The following is a 20,201-nucleotide window of genomic DNA, read 5'->3' as shown; positions in this document are numbered from 1 at the left end:
AATTTCACAGCATTCTCAGTAACGCCCTGTTCAGTCACTGATTTGCAGTGGCAGTAATGAATTCTATAATGTTCTCAATGGGAAGAACTGACCTAAGAAGAGAAAACTGCGACCCCCGATGAGAAGAAGTCAGCACCAGGAAGTGTCTCTTACCAGAGTACACCCTGTTCTTTCCTGAGTGCTTAATGGTGGACAGTACCGGGGAGCTTGATCATCTAGTGGAGCTAAGTCTCAGATGCTTATACAAGTTTGTCCTTTTGCATTTCTTTCTCACGGACTTTCAGAAGCCATGTCCGTAGGGCCACTCCTTCCTGATGCCAAAGTATTCGGTGCGTGCCCTGAGTGAGAATGTTCTGAAGGGGGACACTGGGCAACCTCCCTGAGATTGTGACGCAGTCTCACTTCTCTGTCCTTGTTCGTCCAGGGCTCCAAGTCCCTGCAAATCTGGCAGAGTTTTCTAATGTGACTTCTACCAAGGCACTTTAGGCAGGTGAACAAGGGTATCCCACTGGCAAAGATTCATAGAATCATAGAATAACAGACTTGGAAGGGACCTCTGGAGGCCATCTAGTCCAACCCCCTGCCCAGAGCAGGACCAATCCCAACTAAATCATCCCAGCCAGGGCTTTGTCAAGCCTGACCTTAAAAACTTCTAAGGAAGGGGATTCCACCACCTCCCTAGGTAATGCATTCCAGTGTTTCACCAGCCTCCTAGGGAAAAAGTTTTCCCTAATATCCAACTTAAACCTCTCCCACTGCAACTTGAGACCATTACTTCTTGTCCTGTCATCTGCTATCACTGAGAATAGTCTAGATCCATCCTCTTTGGATCCACCTTTCAGGTAGTTAAAAGCAGCTATCAAATCCCCCCTCATTCTTTTCCATAGACTAAACAATCCCAGTTCCCTCAGCCTCTCCTCATAACTCATGTGTTCCAGTCCCCTAATCCAGTCCCCGGATTCTTTGCAGCCGGCACACAGCTTAAATCTCAGAGACTGACGCAAATCCCTGTACTGAATATTGGCAGCCTGAGAATAAGATGGAACCGATGCTCCAAGAAAACAAAGACCAAAAAAAAAAAAAAAATAACTACCAGCAACAAAAACCACTACTAATCTAACATATACCACTATGTACAGTAAGGAAGATATTTTTTCTGTAAGGAGAGAGAAACGTGCAGTAGCAAGTCAATGTCCTCTGACTACCAAACACGTGCAGTAAAAAGGAACTAGCATCTAGGGCGGGTCCATCATTTATTCCATTGTGCAGCAGCATGAGGCAGCAGAAGCACCTGTGCTGCCCCCACAGGTACCACCAAGGAAAAAAACCTCCAACTCCGGTGCACTGGGTGTGCATACCTGAACTGGAAAGGACATGTGCAATCACTCAAAAAAGAACTATTGATGCTTCCACAACTTTGAGAAATGGAACTTATTTGCTCTCTATGGAATGATAACGATAAGGAACAGTAACCATTTGAAAATCATTTTTTGAGAATGATGACAGTCTGAATACAAGTTTGAAAAGTAACTGACTGCTGAATTTACTTTGTCAGTTCTAAGAAACAGCCAAACAAATCTTATATATTCCAATTGTGAAACAAGAAAAACCCTGAAGTTCAACATCGGAGAGAAAATGAGAAAGTAAACAATACTAAATTACTTCACAAATAATATAAAATATTTACAAATATTTTAACTCACAGTAACTAAAGGACTTACATTTAAAATAGAAAAAGTTTTGTGAAAACAGCAGTAAGGATATCAACATATATGTACTGTAACAAAGTTCCTGATCTACCTTGGAGGGTCTTGCGCTTATTGGGGGATTTGCTTGCCTTGGAGCTTCACGGCAGCCCTCAGCTTGGCCGTTTTTCTGAATTCACAGTCCAGGTCAACACCTCCTGTGTCTGACCAGGAGTTGGGAGGATTTGGGGGGAACCCGGGCCCGCCCTCTACTCCAGGTTCCAGCCCAGGGCCCTGTGGAATGCAGCTGTCTAGAGTGCCTCCTGGAACAGCTGTGCGACAGCTACAACTCCTTGGGCTATTTCCCTATGGCCTCCTCCCAACACCTTCTTTATCCTCACCATAGGACCTTCCTTCTGGTGTCTGATAATGCTTGTACACCTCAGTCCTCCAACAGTCCACGTTCTCACTCTCAGCTCCTAGTGCCTCTTGCTCCCAGGCCCTCACACGCGCACCACAAACTGAAGTGAGCTCCTTTTTAAAACCCAGGTGCCCTGATTAGCCTGCCTTAATTGATTCTAGAAGCTTCTTGATTGGCTGCAGGTGTTCTAATCAGCCTGTCTTAATTGTCTCCAGAAGGCTCCTGATTGTTCTGGAACATTCCCTGTTACCTTACCCTGGGAAAAGGGACCTACTTAGCCTGGGGCTAATATATCTGCCTTCTATTACTCTCCTATAGCCATCTGGTCCGACCCTGTCATAGTACATTAAGCTTTTCATAGGCCCTTTTTAAAGAATGCTAAAGCTTTCTTTTTGTGGTAAGATAAACTCAGAAAAAGTGTTTCTTCACTATTGGTAGAACTAAAATGAACTGATCAGGCCATGTTCAAGGGAAATGAAAATGTCAAAGAGAAAAATTTTCTGATAAGCCCAGCCCATGTGTCACTACAGCGAAGTAACTGGAAGCTGCCAGATCTCCCTTGCTGGATTCACCCAGAATGGTTCCTATATTGCCCCTACCATCATCATCCATAGCCCAGGGGGCGGGGGAAGCTGGGTTGGGGAGAAGGCATGGCTGGAGCACAATATGTTCCAACAATCCCAAGCTAGATGAGAGCCCCTTGGCACAGGTTACTAACAAGTATTTTAGATCTCCCCATTGCTATTTCAAGGAAGTCTGGACTAAGATTTAAAAGGTGTATTGTTAGAACATGTTTGTCACTGATTCTCAGCGAACTATGCTGGTCCTAACACAGTGACAAACTATGCACAGTCATGTGCATTTTAAATGTAACATTTAAGAGCTTTTTATACACTTGGGCCCAAATTCTCTTCTGTGTCCAGTCTTCACTGCAATAGATTACCATTTGTTGCTCCTTATTTCTCAGCCAAGCTCTGTGCTGGTGCTGGCATAGTTTAAGCTTGGTCTTGACTAGCATTTAAAAATGTGCTAGTCAAAAGCATTTGCTAACATACTCTACAACTCTGTCCAATGCCTTGTCCACAGTAGAGCTATGGAACATGTTAGCAAACACATTTTAAGAACGCATATTTGAATCCTAATCAAGACAGAGCTTAAACTATGCCAGCACCAGCAGAGTTTGGCTGAGAAATAAGGAGCTGCAAATGGTAATCTATTGCTGTGAAACTGGACACGGAAGAGAATTTGGACCCAAGTCTCTAAAAAGCTCTTAAATGTTACATTTAAAATATACATGACAAAACAGGGCTTTTATTGAGGCTACCTTTATTATATAAGTAACTAAAATAGTTTTATAATCCTATGATCTTATTGACAGTTTCTCATTTAAAAAAAAGTAATTTGTGGGGTTTATTTTCATTAATAAAATAACGGGGCCCATCTGATTGTTATGGCCATGTTAATATCTTTAACAATTTAGGAATATTCTAGGTCTATAGTTTGATCTTTTTCGTTTGAAACTCATGTGGTTATTGTCCTCTGGTTGGAGTTTTGAAAATAATACCATGGTTAGTATATCTAGTTTAAGGTGGACAAAGCAGAAAACTGCCAGTCACTAATGGAGTCTAAATCAACCATTTTTAAGTGAAAATGTAAGTACATATATATCACAATCCCTTGTCCACTGTCACCAACCTCTTATTTATGATACAATTCTTCATCTAAAGCTGAATGACAACTAATCTGTTCCAACAAAATGGTTTTAAAAAGTGATAAATAACATAACATCCTATGCCAGAATAGAAAGATGCCATGTGAGCTTTCTAAAATGTTATAGCTAATGGAACACTACTTCAATTGAGTTCCCACTTACATGAAATCCACTAAAGCCATATAAAATTATAACTAACTATCAAGAATAAATGTGATTAGATTAAGGAAATTTTAGACTATGTTCTCTAAGCATTAGCTCAAAAAAACTAAAGGAAACAAATGAATATGTTCACCTTTTCTACACTGCATATAAGCTTTATAGGATTCTATCAATATAAAAAGGCTTTGTTATAAATTCATAAAGTACACTTTCAATTCAAACAGCTGACACAGTACAGCTTTCTCTGCAGCTGCTGAACAGTTAATTGCAGGTGCATCTTATTTAGTGAGTTTATAGACTGCCTTTGCTTAATAGTGTACTCTACTTCATTCTAAACCCAAATTTCAGGATTACAATGAGCAAGTTACAGCACATACTAACTCAGTCTTCACCTAAATCAGTGATGAGTATGGGTTCTTGCAAAGGAATATCCGGTACAGGAACGCTGGTCTTTCCTATTCGAACTTTTGCGGGTTTACGCTGATGTCGCATCTTTCGAAGTTCAGTGTGTTTAAAGTGTGAAGCAATGTGAGTCTTCCTGTGGCCAGATGTTCTGAACTTTTTATCGCAGTGAGGACAAGCAAAAGGTCTAACACCTGGAAGAAATTAAAATATATTACTACATGGTTTACTTCCATGTCCCCAGGAATAAAAGCTATGGCATCCAAATAGTAAAATCATAACCGTGTGCTTACAGAGACTGACATGACCAAATGCGGGGAGGATGTGTGTGTTATTTTGACTTAGGGTAGAGAGCAGAAATGGGAGATTATGTGTGTTCTGTTTAAGTACATGGCTAACCTAAAAGTAAAGAATAGATATTTCCATCCACGCTCCATAAATGAGAGGGAAACCTGGAACAAAAATTCCCAAATTGATGGGAAGAGGGAGTAGTGACTATGTGGCACACTCTTCACTAACAGCTACAAGCCAGTAGGAATGCCTGAAGGGTGAACTCCATGCTAGAATACCACAAAATTGGAATCTCAGAACTACTGCACTTAGCAGCTTTCAACTCAGGTGTACAAGCTTCTACCACCTCCAGTGATTCAGTAGCTTCATAACTCAAGTAAGGGTTGTTGTCTGGAGGCCTGAAATAGCTAAAGAACTGGCCCTCCATGTATATGTTCCAGGAGAAAATGAAAAACAAGAGTGAAGGAAGGAAACAACATAGGCGGACAGTTGTGGTTTAGAAGAGAAAGGGGTGTGAAAAAAGTCATACACCAATGAGAACTGGGACATGAACAAGTTAAAATATTTGGTGAATAAACGTTTAAAATACAAGAATTCAACAGGGCTACCATTTAAATTCTTATGACATTATTTGTCAGAGACAAAATACTCCATTCTATATTCAATATTTATGAAGGTATCTGATCGCCTTCATATCTACACACCAAACTCTATCCACTATTCTTGGAGGTCTTCTGAACATCATATAAAACCATAAGGATAACTCACAGGCCTTACCTGTATGCAGACGAATGTGAACTTTTAAGCTTCCTGAGGTGGAAAAACATTTCATACAATACTGGCACTTAAAAGCTTTAATGCCAGTGTGTGTTTTTGTGTGTGCTGTGAGAGTGCTCTTCACAGCAAAGGCGCGGAAACACTGGGGACACTTGAATGGCTTCTCATGCGTGTGAATTCGAATGTGGCGCACTAGATCACTGGGTTTTTTAAATTCTTTAGAGCAGTATGGGCAAACATGCCACCTTATTCCATTCTCTTCACGTACAGAACCTGAAATAAATAACACTGAAATTAGATATTTGTATATATTATATATATGTATAAGTTAATAAACAATCTGATAAACTGACATTGTCACACAAAAGATGAGAATTAAAAATGAGCACTGAAGATGCTTGCCAAGACTTAGTAAACAAAGTGTAATGCACTTCTCAGATACCTTCCCCTTAGAGTAAATACTGCTTATAGAAATATGATTGAAATAAAATCAAGATAATCCTATTTAATCACAGTTACGAACATACCTGTAACGAAAGAGGACAAAAAACCAACAACAAAATACACCTATAGTAACGTTTTATTCTACACTGTGGAGTGAGTGTATGGAAATAGTATATCATGTATTAGCCATTTTTGAGCTGTATATTTGTGTTGACAGGATTTAAACATAGCATACCAGAATGGATAAAAATCAATGATTTTTTAAAAAAAAATTTTAAAAATCGGATTTTGATAAAATGCTTTTTGAGGAAAAAACCTATCTAAAGATAGTTTTAATTAAGATACATTACAGCTCAAAGATATCTCTTCATGGAATAGGTATTATACATTCTAATTCTACAGCATGAGACAATATATTCATGTAATGTTTAAGAAAAGTTTTGTAAATGAGTTCCAATAGTTCATGGATTAGGGACCCAACTTATGGGGTTCCAGGAGTTTCTATATAGATTATTTAGGTTAATCTTTCTATCTACCCAATGGGTCTCAGTGCTCAGTCTAGAAGATACTATCAGAGATGCTTAGTTTTGCAGTTCTTAGATGTGGATTTGTGTCTCTAGAGATAACATGCTTGTTAAGAGCAAAAATGTTTTAAATAAATAAATAAATATGGAGAAGTGAGAAATAACAAACCTCAACCCTATTGTCCCTCTGTGTATACAGAGCCAATCCCTTACCTCTCTCTAAAAGTGCAAAGTTTCAAAAAGTTCAATTAATAGAAGGTTGTTGGGGGCGGAATAGATCTGGACAAGGAGAAGAAGTCTGGAGATAAATGTGAGAAGGAAGGGACAGGCAGTAGAAACAAAAGTGAAACTGTTTGAGCAGCATATTCCAGAAGTCTTGAGGTCTTTCTGAGTGTAGCCTTCATTGATTTGAGATCTACCATACCATTCTCTCACGAGAAGGGAAAACCTACAATGGCAGCAAGCCGTAAAAGAGACCCAGTTTGGGAATATTTTAATGAAGTTCCTCTATCTGTGGGTAGGAGAGGCAGACGTGCAAAATGCAAACAGAGCAACAAAGAAATGCAAGGCCTGGTTGCCCGAATGAAACAACAACATGAGAAGTGTTTCTTCTCAGGAGGAAACTGCGTTGAAGATGATGAAAGGAACATGTCTGAACATGCAAGATCTTCAGATTGGTAAACTTTTTTATTTCATGCTTCATTCTTAAGGACTGCCTGTCTTCCTTCTGGACTATTCTTGAATTCTCATGTTTGAGCAAAAAAATATAGCTGTTACTCTATGGTACTATCATTTTAGATGCAGTTGTGATAAAAAAAAAAAAAATAGCTGAAATAGGCAGATCTTCCTTTTACAATTTCACCTTTAAAGTAGTACTGAGTGTCAGTAAATGCAATGAGTAATACTAAATGAGCAGTATGGTAATAATAATTAAATAACTGCACTGACTTATTTTGTTTAGGAGAATCCATCCTCAACATACAGGATTCTGAAAACTATCCACCTTCAAGGGGTGGAGGTGTAGGAGGGTGCTCCAGGCTGGGAGGGTTCAGAGGGTGGGAGGGGAATCAGGGCAGGGAGTTAGGGTGTGAGAGGGAGTCAGGGGTGCAGGCTCCAGATAGTGCTTATCTCAAGCAACTCCCAGAAACCAGCTCCTACGGGGAGGCACAGCCGGGCAGTTTGGCATGCTGCCCCTTCCGCAGGTGCCGCCCCTGCAGCTCCCATTCACCATGGCTCCCGGCCAATGGCAGCTGAGGAGCCCTTTGTCTGACCCTATGCATAGGAGCCAGAGGGGGAACATGCCACTGCTTCTGCGAGCCGTGCAGAGTCACAGCACAGGCGGAGCGGGGCAAGCCACAGACCCCGCTCCCCAGCAGGCACTCGAGGGCCGGATTAAAACGTATGAAGGGCCGGATGTGGCCCCCCCGGGCCAGTTTGCTCACCCCTGGTCTAGAGGGTGAAACTGTTAACCCAAGTCTCGATGGGTGGAGCAATGTCCACAATGATCATGTGGTATGTGCCTGTGTGACAACAGAAGAAGGGAATGTCTTCCTTACAGAAACAACTGATACATCAGGAAATGCACACACAGCAGAATACTTACAAGAAGTAGCAGTAAAAGCTATAACAAACTGTGAAAAAAAAATTCAAATGTCTAGTACGCAGCTTGGTCTAGTACCAAAATGAGAAGAAATTTAGAAGAGAGAGTCCCAAGCGAATAACATATGGTTGCAGTGCTCATTTGATGCACCTCCTAGTCAAAGACTTCAGTGTTTTAGAAATAAAGGCTACTGTTGTTGAAATTGCAAAATACTTCCCTAACAACCACTTTGCAGCAGCTGCTCTGAAAAAAATGGGAAGAACCAAGCTATCTCTCCCCCAAGACGTGCGATGGAACTCAGCAGTGGACTTTGAGCACTAGATCAAGAACTGGCCTAACCTGATGACAGTTTGTGAACAAAATCGTGAAAAAACAGATGGCACTGTCACAGCCAAAGTTCTCAACATTGGGCTTAAGAGAAATGTTGAACACATGCTGAGTACCCTGAAGCCTATTTCCGTAGCCTTGAACAAAATGCAGAGAAATAGCTGTTTTACTGCTGACGCTGTTGAAATTTGGAAGGTAATGAGAGAGATCTTAAAAATAGAAATATGCAATGAAATATGCATTAAAAAAACAAATGGGACAAGCACTATCTAGAGCTCATTTTCTTGGAAATATTCTCAGTACTTGGTACCAGGGTCAAACCTTAATTTCTAAAGAAGAGGGGTTGGCTATGACATGGACAACCAGCTACCATCCCACCATAATGCCACCTATAATAAACTTCATAGCTAAGGGTGAACCGTTCAAGAAATATATGTTTGTTGATGATATTTTAAAGAAAGTCACACCAGTAAACTGGGGGAAGTCACTTAAGCACTTGGATTCAGAGACTGGTGAAGTGATAATCTCACTTTTAACAGCAGTAGCTTCTTCTGCTGGTGTAGAAAGAATATTTTCTTCCTTTGGACTAATTCATTCCAAATTGAGAAATCGTTTGAGACCTGAAAAAGCAGGAAAGCTTGTTCTTCTTTTCCAGATTATGAACAAACAGGAAAATGAAGGTGAAGACAACTGAGTTAGCTGCAGAAGCCAATATTTTAAGTTTCTCATGTTGACCTTGCTGACCCAGTCGATTTAATTTGTTTTTTTAATATTTCATTTAACTATTTTAGTTAAACAATTTTAACAAATACAAACCTGATTTTAAAAAACTTGAATGTTTAACTAAATTAAAAAGTTCATATGCTTGTTTTGTTAAAATATTATATGTTTGCTGTTGAAGAAAAAAATCCAGAATACATAACGTTGTTGTTTTAGTTAAATGTCCATCTGGTGAGGTTTTCCTCCTAATACAGCATGACAAGAAAATCCTCTAAATATTAATGATTAACCTGTTGAATTGGAGATATTTATGAAGTCATTGAGAGGTGAACTATCTGCTTCAATTACCTTTGGTAAATGAAATAACCAAACAATCATTCATTTTCTGATATAGCTATAAAACTAATCTGAAAAGTTTTCAAAATAAATCACTTAAAAAATGTATCATGTGTACCTTCTAAAAATGAAACCTACATCTGTCTCTGAATTGTGAAGAATATGTATTAAGAGAAAGCACCCCAACAGGCACTGCTTGTGAAGGTTCCACCATTAGACTGCACGAGGTAGGGAGCATGCAGAGCCACTTGAAGAAAAATTCTCTCTTACATTAAGAACATTCTGCCTAAAGAAATTCAACTTAGTGCACACCCTGAAAGAACTTAAGTCAACATACTATATATGTACCACTGAATTTAAAATAATTTAGCCTACAAATCAGAATTTTGTTCTTATTAAATTTTTAAAAGGAGAACAGAACTGAAAGATTAAATTTAAGCAATGTACTTTTTCATGGAAACAGGATTCATTCTTCCAAGTTTAATCTTACATTTAAGAATTGTATTACTAATACCTTTCATATTTTACCCCCTACATTTGCAAAATAGTCTTAATGTTTAGAATCCTGTTTATAGATTATGTGTCATTTCCAATGTATTTGTATTAGCTGCAAATACCAGCGTATCAGGTCTTCACAAACTTGCTTGATGCCCATTCAAATGCAGTAGAATTCACTTCTTTAAAAACAAGTTTCATATGTCTGACACCTGATATTTTTAAAGTTTTTCCTTTGTTCTAGCTATCTTAAAAAAATCAAAATTAAAATAAGTTACTTTTGATATTAATGTTACACTTTGCATACCTTGGTATGTAGGAAATGGGCTCTACACACCTAATAGGCTTTTAACTCCCTATAAAACTGAGAAGCATCAGACAACACTGGGATTCTCTACATAAGCAATGTATTTTTCAGTCATGTTAGCTCACCTGAGGTAGCTAAAGTCAACTCAAACTCCCCTCTCAGTGCCCATGTAGACACAGTTTAACATCATTTAAGACGGTTGCACAGTGGATTTGATTAGGCAGTTAAGACATAATGCTGACTTGCTCACATCCCATCCTTTCCCAAAGAAAGGGACTGTGATGTCACAACCCAAAATTATTATTTCACTAAAATAAGAAAAACTAGAAGCTAAACTAGGAGAAAATAAACTTCAAAGAAATTGTTATTAATACAATGTTATAATTGAGAGTTTACACTTACAAAATTATAATTCCCACAGCAACCTTAATTCAGTGTTCTTACACATGTAGTATTTTCTATATATTATATATAATGTGTTAATTTTTGTCTCATTACTTTACTGTAATGTACCACATAAGTGATGGAAATCACATATCTCAAAATGTGTAACTCACTAGGTGGAGTGTGTTATCTCTTTCCCTCTATGCCCAATCAACTGTGGACAGTTAAAGATGTAAGCTAGAGAGCCAGGCTCTTTAGCTGAGGCTGTAGAGACTCATGCTTTTAGCTCTGGAGGTCTTCAGTTCAGTTTCTGGTTTCAGCCAAGATGGCAGCCATTCCTCAAGCACTAATATGTCAGCAGATAATTTAGAGCTTGTGAGAACTGAAACTTCCCTTCCAGAGAGTTTAGTAGATGCACTGGAACTTGGCTTTAGCCAAGCAGAACTTCAGCCTATGCCACTCTGGAGAAGAGGAGGTTACTTATCTGTAACTGGAGGTTCTTCGAGATGCGTAGTTCCTATCTGTATTACACCAAGAGTTATATGCATGCACCATGCATCTAGAGCTGGAGATTTCAAAAGCAGTAGCATCCGTTGGTCCGTGCATGCACCCTTGCTCTGCTTCATGGTTTCGTCCAAAGACATAAAGGACAGGATGGACCAACCGTGCCCTCAGTTCCTTCACTACCACAAATCAAACAGATCCGCAACAGAGGGGAAGGAATGCAGGGCTGGAATACAGGTAGGGACCATACATCTCGAAGATCCTCCAGTTACAGATAAGTAATCTCCTCTTCTTTGAGCGATGTCTCTATTGTATTCACTGAGGGTGATTAACAAGCAGTACCTGGTTAGAAGGAAAGAGCGAGGAAGACAATGAAATCATGTAATGGAGAACAGCCACGCCGAATGAGGCATCCATCGTAGAGTCTTCCACTAAGGCTTATGGGAAGAGAAGGTATGTACCGAACTCCACGTGGCCACCCTAAATATGTCCATAATCAGTCCATTGTGAAGCACAGCTGTAGTCTATGCTTGCACTCTCGTGGAATGGACTTATACCCCAAGGGGTGATGACAGTAACGATAACTAATAGCAGAGCATAATGCACCCCGAAAGGCACATAGAGATCCCTTTGAGTGAAGGTCACTTGACCTTTAATCCTTTCCGCTAGAGCAATAAACAGTCTAGGGAACTTTCTGAATGATTTCATCCTCTGCAGGTAGAAGGCCAGGGCCCTGTGGACACTGAGGGAGTGAAGGTGCTGTTCCTTCGCTGAAGTGTGAGGCTTCAGAAAGAAAGCAGGTAAGTGTATGGGCTGGTTGAGATGAAAGCGGGATACACTCCAAGTTTTTGCCAAAGGTTGTAAGTGCAGGGAAACCTTGTCCTTAGGGAACTTAGTAAAAGGAGGGTCTTCCATTATAGCCTCCAGTTCGCCTACCCTTCTTGCAGAAGTAATAGCTACCAGGAAGGCAACCTTCCTGGAAAAGAGAGACAGGGAGCAGGAGGCCATACGTTCAAAGGGCAATTTCATCAATACCGAGAGGACAAAACTGATTAGCCTTGCTGGGGGAATGGTTGGTCCCATTGCAGAGCAAAGGGTTGAACAGGCGGCTAAGTCTAGAGGAGATCTGGTAGTCTGACCTGGTAGTCAAGTGATGCGTAAAGACAGAATGCCCCTCCCCAAGAGGGTGCAAGACACTGCCAGTGGCTACATGAACCTTGACGGAGCTGAGAGCAAGTCCTGAAGCCTTCAGGGACAGGAGATAGTCCAGAAGAGGAGGGATGGCCATGTGCTCAGGGGCAAAACCCCTCTGCTAGGCCCATAGGGTGAAACGCTTTCATTCAGCCCTATAGGACCCACCTCGTGGACTCTTTTCTGCTACTTGAGAGGATGTCTTGTACAGCTGATGAACATTCCTGCTCTAGAGGAATATGTCTGTTCAAAAACCAAGCTCTTAGGTGAAGCATCTACAGATTAAGATGCCTGATCCTACAGCCATGTTGCGTGAGGAGTTCCAAGAAAACTGGCAGTGGAAACAGGGGACACGTCAACATCCACAGGAGGAGGGGAAACCAGAAACTGTGAGGGCAGAATGAGGCGATCAGAATGACCATCGCTCTCTCCTGTCTGATCTTGTGTAGGTCGTGTGGCAGGAGCAGTAGGGAAGGAAAGTCATAAATGATTTGGTCTGACCAGCGGATAACTAGGGCACTGCCTTGAGAAAGGGCGCTGATCTCCTCTTCCTCTCCACCCCCCGCCCAGCCCCTGGAGCAGTACTGGGTACATTTGCTGTTGGTGTGGGATGCAGGAAGTCCCAGGTCGGAGTCCCGCAGCGGTCAAAAAGGTCAGCAGCCACAGTGTCATGAAGGTCCCATTCATGGTCAGCCATGAATTTCCTGCTGAGAGAGTCCAACATTATATTCCGAGTCCCAGGAAGATACACTGCTGACAACAGGATTTTGTGGGTAATGCACAAATCCCAAAGACAAACAACTTCCGCACAGAGCACTGACAACATCATGGTCCCATTTGTTGATGTAGGAAATGGTGGGGGTAATTGTCCGACACAATGAGAACATGACAGGAGTGAATGGATGAGAGAAATGCACTAAATGTTCTCCGTACTGCCTGAATTTCCAGGATGTTGATATGCATTTGGGATTCCTGAGTGTACAGTTGCCAACCCTCCAGGATTGGCCTGGAGTCTCCAGGAATTAAAGATTAATCCTTAATTAAAAATTATGAATCTCCAGGAATACATCCAAACCAAAACTGGCCACTCTACCTGAGTGGCTCGAGTCCCATGTCATGTGCTCACCCATGTGGGCGCCCCATCCGATGAGTGACACGTCCATGACAATCGTCATGCTTGGTGATGATGAGAAGAAGGCTATCCTGATACAGACATGACCTGGGTTTGTCCACCATTAGAGGGAGGAGACAATCTTGGGGGCAGGGGAACTGTCAGTAGGAAGTCCATGGTATGGTGCACAGGAGAATAGGCCCTCAGAGCCACGCAGTTGCAGGCAGTGAAAGCAAAGACAAGAGAAGGCGGTAATGTACGTGCAGGTCGCCATGTGACCAAGGGAAAGGCAAATCCTGACCGGAACAGAAGGATTGGAGACCACCTTGGTAACTGGTTCTTGTGGAGTCTGGAAGCTGTCCTCCAGTAGGTAGGCACATGCAGAGACTACACCGATGTGGGCCCCAATGAATTCTAGGGACTGTGTGGGATGAAAACTTGATTTTTCAACCTTTACACTCACCCCCAGTGAGGAGAGGAACGTGAAGATCATGGAGGTTAAGACTCGAGCCTCTGCTTTGGATCACGCTGCTATCAGTCAGTCGTTGAGATAAGGGAATATAATGATCCCTTGACATGGAGATGGGTCCCTACTACCGAGAAAACTTTGGTGAAGACCATAGAGCACTGGTGAGTCCGAACAATAGAACCCTGTATTGGAAGTATTGAGGACCTGCCATGAATCTAAAGAAATGTCTGTGGGTAGGATGGATGTCTACATGAAAGAAAGCATCCTGCATATCAAGAGCCGTAAATCATATGTCCTTTTCTAGCAAAGATATGATGGCTGCTAGGATGACAATACAAAACTTTGGCTTGCATATGAAGTGGTTGAGATGACTGAGGTCTAAGATCAGTCTCCACCCGCCCTTCTTCTTGAGAACCAGGAAATAGGTGGAATAGAACCCTGCGTCCTCATAGGTCATAGGAACAGGTTCAAACATTCCCCCAGCAAGGCTAATCCATCCCTGGTGACCCCATTGACCCACTTTGGGGTCCCAACCCACAGTTTGAGAACCGCTGATTTAGTGAATAAAGCCAAGTAATTTGAGATTTGAAACTGAAGGCTGACAGAGGACAAGACCTTTCGACCCAGAAGGTCCAGTCACTTGCCCTCTTTAGCCACTAAGGTGGAGCATGGGTGGTGCTGCCAGACTCGCACCACCGCTGCCTCTGTGACCAGGGAATTGGATGGGGGAAGGGGGGGGAGATGGGTGAAAGAACAGAAACTCAAACCCCTCTGCAGGCACATAGTACCTCTTTTCTTTGCTCCTGTGGGGGTGGGGATGTAAGTGGTCGGAGTGTGCCAGACAGTCCAAGCTGGTTGAAGAATGCTGTAGGGCATGGGATTCCTGTTTTGGGATCAACTGTAAGTCTCTGCTTCCTACACAAAGAACAAGCAACATAAGATGACTATTAAACTCTGAGCAGCAGAAGCTTAAGTATTGCTTGTCACAGAACTCCAACCAACTGGCACTGAAGTAGTACCGGCAATGCCTTTACTGTACTGATCTTCAATCTGATTTACGGATGAATAGGAAAAATCCAAACTTGGATGCACAGAATGGGGTAGAGAAAATGGAAACCAGTGCGCACACACAAGTTCTGTTAAAAACAAATAAAGTATTAGTGGTTTTGAAATTCCATAAGCATTTTATTGATATATCAACTGCATGTGTTTTAGGAAGTTCCTATACACTACAGTGACAGGTGCTACAGAGAACTGTAAGATATTGTAGTTATTACTGCACAAAAGTTGTATGTAGAAAACATTTCCAACATTACCAGGTAAAAATGGTGACTTTTTCTTTATAACCTTTTTCTCTTTTTTATCCATCTTATCTGGGCTTTCTTGCTCTTTATCTTGTTCTGCATTATTAGGGTCAGCTTGATGACTAGAAAGATTCTGAACATCTGGATTGTGATCCTGAGTTGTAGGATTCTTAGCCTGGCTGCAGTCTGTAGGATGTGCTGAGACTGGAATTGAAGATAGCCCACTGTTTTCTAAGGCTTGCTAAGGCAAAACAAAACTAGAAGATTAGGAAAGAAAAACTACACAAGTTATTCTAAACCTCTGCTCAAACAACTATAAAGGAGATTCAATACAGTTATGATTAATGGCATTTAATCAAGTTTCTTACAACTACAAAATTTTAGCTGAATTTCAAAATTGCAAAGATTTAGAGATCTTTCCTGTACAAAGGTGGTAAACAGTTATATGTTTAGCTAATCACATTATTCAACTGGAACTGTTTTTTTCCAGTAATATGTGTACATTACATTATTCGACTGGAACTGGATTTTCTCCAGCAATGTGTACAAGCAATGACTCCCCAGAAAACTAATCAGATCTACAAAGCCCAATTAAAAAGATGTTTTCTCTTAAATCTCCATTCAAATTCTCATTTTTATCAGTTACTTCTAATTTAAAAAAACAATAACTAGATTTTTTTTTAAATTGTATTCCATTAAAGTTGGAGAGATAATATGTTAAACTGTACTCCAAAAATACAGACCTATACATCCAATAACTGGAAAAACTAATCTCAAAGCAGAACAATTTCTTCTCTTTTGGTGGGGAGAGGGTAGTTAGGATTCATAGAATAAGGATATGTTTACACTGCAAATGCTAGCCCATCAATCTAGTGGTGTCTACACTGAGGCTTATGTCAGCTTAGTTACATCGCTCAGGGCTCTAAAATTTTTCACAGCCCTGAGCGCTATAATTAACCTGACCTAAGTTTGTAGTGTAGATAGGATGAAAGCCTAAGGGCTATTTCATTGTATCTGCAGAAAACCCCACTGACCTGCTAGGGCTCTGCTCAGGGATAACAGCGCATTACAGAATTAAGGCCTGAATGTTTCAAAAAGGGGTTCAGATGAATACTGTGGTTGGCTGGTGCTCAAGAGAAGAGACACTAATACATAAATCGTGCGCAACCTTTTCAGCTTGAAGACTGAATAGAACTGAGAAAGATCAAGGGGCCACAACCACTATTTAAGATGAATGTTTTCTATCCTGTTCTGTTCCCTTTCTTCCAGCTGAGCCCCGGATGCTACAAAAGAAGCATTAAGAGGCAATTGGAGAGCAATGAGTTTGAGAGAGGGTTGATCCAAATAGTCCAGCTTAAACATCACAGGGTGCAGCTCAGGGAACAAATTCTCAATTCATAATCAAATAGAAAATTTCTTAACATGCTCATCCTGGATGGCTGCAATTTAGGTCCTTGAATGCCACAAGTAGTCCATGGACCACAGAAAAACAAAACAAAAAAAAGGACAACCTTAATTTTAAAAAATATTTAGTGTCATTCACTTCCAACTAGTATTTACTGCATTCCAATCTGATCGCATAATGGGGCCAAAGAAACATCTTGCTGCACTCTGCACTTTCATTATTTCAATTTTTCCTGTTACGCAAAGAAGTCAATTCAGGCATACAAACACTTTATGGTTGTAATCAACTGCTGATTTCACTAGAAAGATAAGATAATTACAAAGACACTGTTGAAAGACAAAAAGAAAAGGAGGACTTGTGGCACCTTAGAGACTAACCAATTTATTAGAGCATAAGCTTTCGTGAGCTACAGCTCACTTCTTCAGATGCATATCGTGGAAACTGCAGCAGGCTTTATATATTAATAAGACACTACTTATTATGTAAATACGCCCTACCTGCAAAATGTCTCGATTGAGTCCCACTGCAATATTGAGTTGCTGGCCAGGTTGCTGGGGCTGGTTATTTTCTACTGGACCTGGCTCTGACAGCTCAAGGAGCTGCTGGATGACATCTGTTACAGCCTGTTGCCCTTGTTGACCTGCAGCTGAAGTTACTTGGTTTTCTGTCTGTTGAAGAAGTGGAGACCGAAAATGTGTGGCCTGAAATATACAGCAGTATATGTGTAAAGGAAAATGAAAGAGATAAGCATAAAGAAAGTTTGACTTACCAGTCTATTTTCTTTATCTGAAATATGTCTGCTAATTGTCCATTGTGGGGATGTCCACTCATGTAAGACTGGGGAGTTTACAGAGCTGTCATTCAAGGACTGCTGTTCCACTAAAAGACTGCTCCTCTAGTCTCCTTCCGGAAGGAGTTTTCCCCAAGCTATACAGCTGTAAGCTTACAGCTTGAATTAAGTTTATGATAAAATATTGGCCCCTCACCCATTCTCACAGCTTGGGGACCTATTTTGAATGATTGAATTTTGCAAGTAAGGGTACACAAAAAAATAAATGTAATCACAAAAAATACTTCAAAAAGCTTTTATTTTTTATCAAAAATACGTAAGTATATTAGTAAACTGTCTAGCATATTTAATAAAAGTAATGATGCCTCTGTGATACACAGTTTCAGAGTTAAACTCAACTGTTAAGCCTTTGTGAAACAGACTATTGTATATATGTGTGAATTGGTAATACAGTCCACAAATTATATAAAATAAACTCTCTGTGAATAAGTGTATAATCATATTGGTAGACCTATTGCTGAGAAAGAAAGTCAACAGTGGCCATCCAGGATTTCCCTTTTCCCCTTGAAGCCATGTACAGGGCTGGAAGACCTGGGACAGCCAACCCTGATTACTAAGAAGCCACATTTGGAGAAATCAGGAGATTTCCTATAAAGATCAGCAGGAAGCTGCAAGAAGGGGGGAATGCTCAGGGATCAGAGACTGCTAGGAGTGAGCAGGCTCCAGAAGAAAGTCCCAGGAGTTAGGACTGAGAGTCCAGCCACATAGGGCCTGGAGTGGTCTACCAAAGTATGGAAGCAAAACCTTCATTCTGTATGGACTTTGTTTTGGAATCTTGATTCTTCTTTGAAGTTTTATTTAGATTAATATGTTCAGTCCCCAAGGAGAGGTATTTCTGACCAAGAAAAAACCTTGGTGATGTTTTATTTCAACAGTCCAAGACGGGAAATTGGAGGCTCTCCGCCTGCAGTCTGCCCACAAGACTGCCTTATATTACAGGCCTCCTTAACCAATCCTTCATTGTAGGAAAGTGGCCAACAAAGGTGAGCCATCTGGTCCCATCTCTACCACTTTCTTTCAAACAACTTTTATTGTATTGTATAGAGTAAGTTATTACTTCTAATAAAGTTACTTCATACTTAGGGTGCTTTGCAGATTTCCAGTGTCCCTGTCATCTGCTTTAAGCAGGAGACCACCTTTTATCACTTCCTGTTGACAGATAGTGCTCTTCCATTTATCTGACACTTTGGTATTCAGCAGAAGCTAACAATTATTTTACTTGGCTCTCAGTTTTACGTCTCAGTCACTATAGTTGAGACACTATCTTCTGCCAGCAAGCCATCTGGAGTTTGTTTGTTTTAAGAGAGTACCTGGGGGCACCTGCCACAAAGAAAAATAAAATAGACATGATCCGAAAGACAATTTTATAGATTTATCCGTACTGGGGATCAATTCTTCAGCTCTTTGCAGAAATATTTTGGTCTAAATGAACAACAGGCACAGGGTACTGATTGCTTTCTTCTTAAAAGCCTCTCTCACTTTATATGCCAAGTCCCTTGGAAAATCTCCTTCAATAACAATTACAAGGTTATTAATTTAAAAACAAAAACAAAAAAAAGATAGTGATAATACAGCAACATTCTTCAGACAAGTCAGGTTTATCTTTTTGATTTTGTTTTAATCTACAATCTTCTGCCTTTATATGAGGAAATTCATCCTCCTTGTAATAACCTGTTCCAGGCTAGAAAGTAATAGACCATAAAACGTCCTCTCTGAACTATAAAGGTAATGCCTCCTTCAGTTTCTTCACTTCTTTGATTCAACCTCTTTTTACTCCAAAAATTTAAATAACTTTTGAATGACAAAGTACAATGATGAAAATAATTTTTGTTCTAGTCTAAAAATCAAACTTCTCCACCCATCTTGGCTCGCTCCCTTTTTCTTTTCTCTTCATCCTTAGAAAGAAGGGTGAAGAAGAAATCCAAGGACTCATTCTTCAGCTAATTTTATTTTTCCTTTTTAAAACCTGGAATAAAACAAACAGGGTGGCTAGCCTTATTCTTTCCACTTAACTTGAAAACCACTCAAATATACACTTACTCAGAGAGCTTTTCTTTTATTTCCTTAACAATAAAAAGGATACTGCAACATACATTCGCTGGCCATGCAGTTCTGTTCTTGAGCATACACAGACTAATATTCACTTCTGTTCCTCAAGCAATGAGAAGCCACCTTATCGCTTCAGGCTGCACTAAGTAGAGTCCTGTCTGCATACTACCAAAGTTGGTTCAGGATGAATTTCACTTAGTCTTTCACTGTAATTTTGTTTTCCATTTTGAAAAGCTATTCCTCCACGGCTCTTTCCATAGCTGAAACACTCTCTTGCAGACCTGATAGGGTAAAGACCTTGCCTTCACATTTTGTGATGATTCCAAATAATTAGGATAAAAAAAAAAATTGTTTCACCTTGCAGTTCCCTCCTTGGAATTGGATGAATAGTTCTGAATCAACATTAAAAAAAGTGAGCTGACACTCACAAGAATAGATATTTGTCACCCTGTACATACACACACACACAGTGTTTATCTTTGTTCATCTTATTGAGGATCAGGGTGGCACGATCTCTGCTCAGATCTCAATTTGACAGAAACTCTGTCTAAACAGTTTAACAATAATACATATATTCTTTATTTTGTACTTACTGCTGTTAGACCACAGAAAACAATTTTATATACGGAGGTGCAACAACTTCAGAAATAGTACTTTCTGGGAGCAGAATGTAGCAGAGGTCCTTAGAGGAGCAAGCAGTCCTAGTTTGACAGCTCTATAAGCTGCCCATTC

General features: G+C 40.5%; 1 protein-coding gene across 16 annotated transcripts in view; it reads right to left on the bottom strand.

Moving 5' to 3' along the window:
- ZNF236 (zinc finger protein 236) overlaps positions 1-20,201 on the bottom strand; it is a 232,124-nt gene that overhangs the window by 145,724 nt on the left and 66,199 nt on the right. For 15 of the 16 annotated variants that reach the window (XR_012157275.1, XR_012157274.1, XR_012157278.1 and 12 more), the window contains 4 exons: positions 17,068-17,271; positions 15,178-15,406; positions 5,450-5,722; positions 4,372-4,575 (listed from right to left, as the gene is read on the bottom strand). Coding sequence is in view for 2 of the 16 variants with exons in the window: in XM_073331780.1 (XP_073187881.1) it covers positions 4,372-4,575; positions 5,450-5,722; positions 15,178-15,406; positions 17,068-17,271 (910 nt within the window). In the remaining 14 variants the exon portion in view is untranslated. The remainder of the gene's footprint in view (positions 1-4,371; positions 4,576-5,449; positions 5,723-15,177; positions 15,407-17,067; positions 17,272-20,201) is intronic. The other variant, XR_012157283.1, reaches the window with a different exon arrangement.

Source organism: Lepidochelys kempii, chromosome 2, assembly GCF_965140265.1.
Source record: "Lepidochelys kempii isolate rLepKem1 chromosome 2, rLepKem1.hap2, whole genome shotgun sequence".
Taxonomy (NCBI): domain Eukaryota; kingdom Metazoa; phylum Chordata; order Testudines; family Cheloniidae; genus Lepidochelys; species Lepidochelys kempii.
Note: the sequence above shows the minus strand (reverse complement) of the source record. Positions and strands in the feature narration are given on the sequence as shown.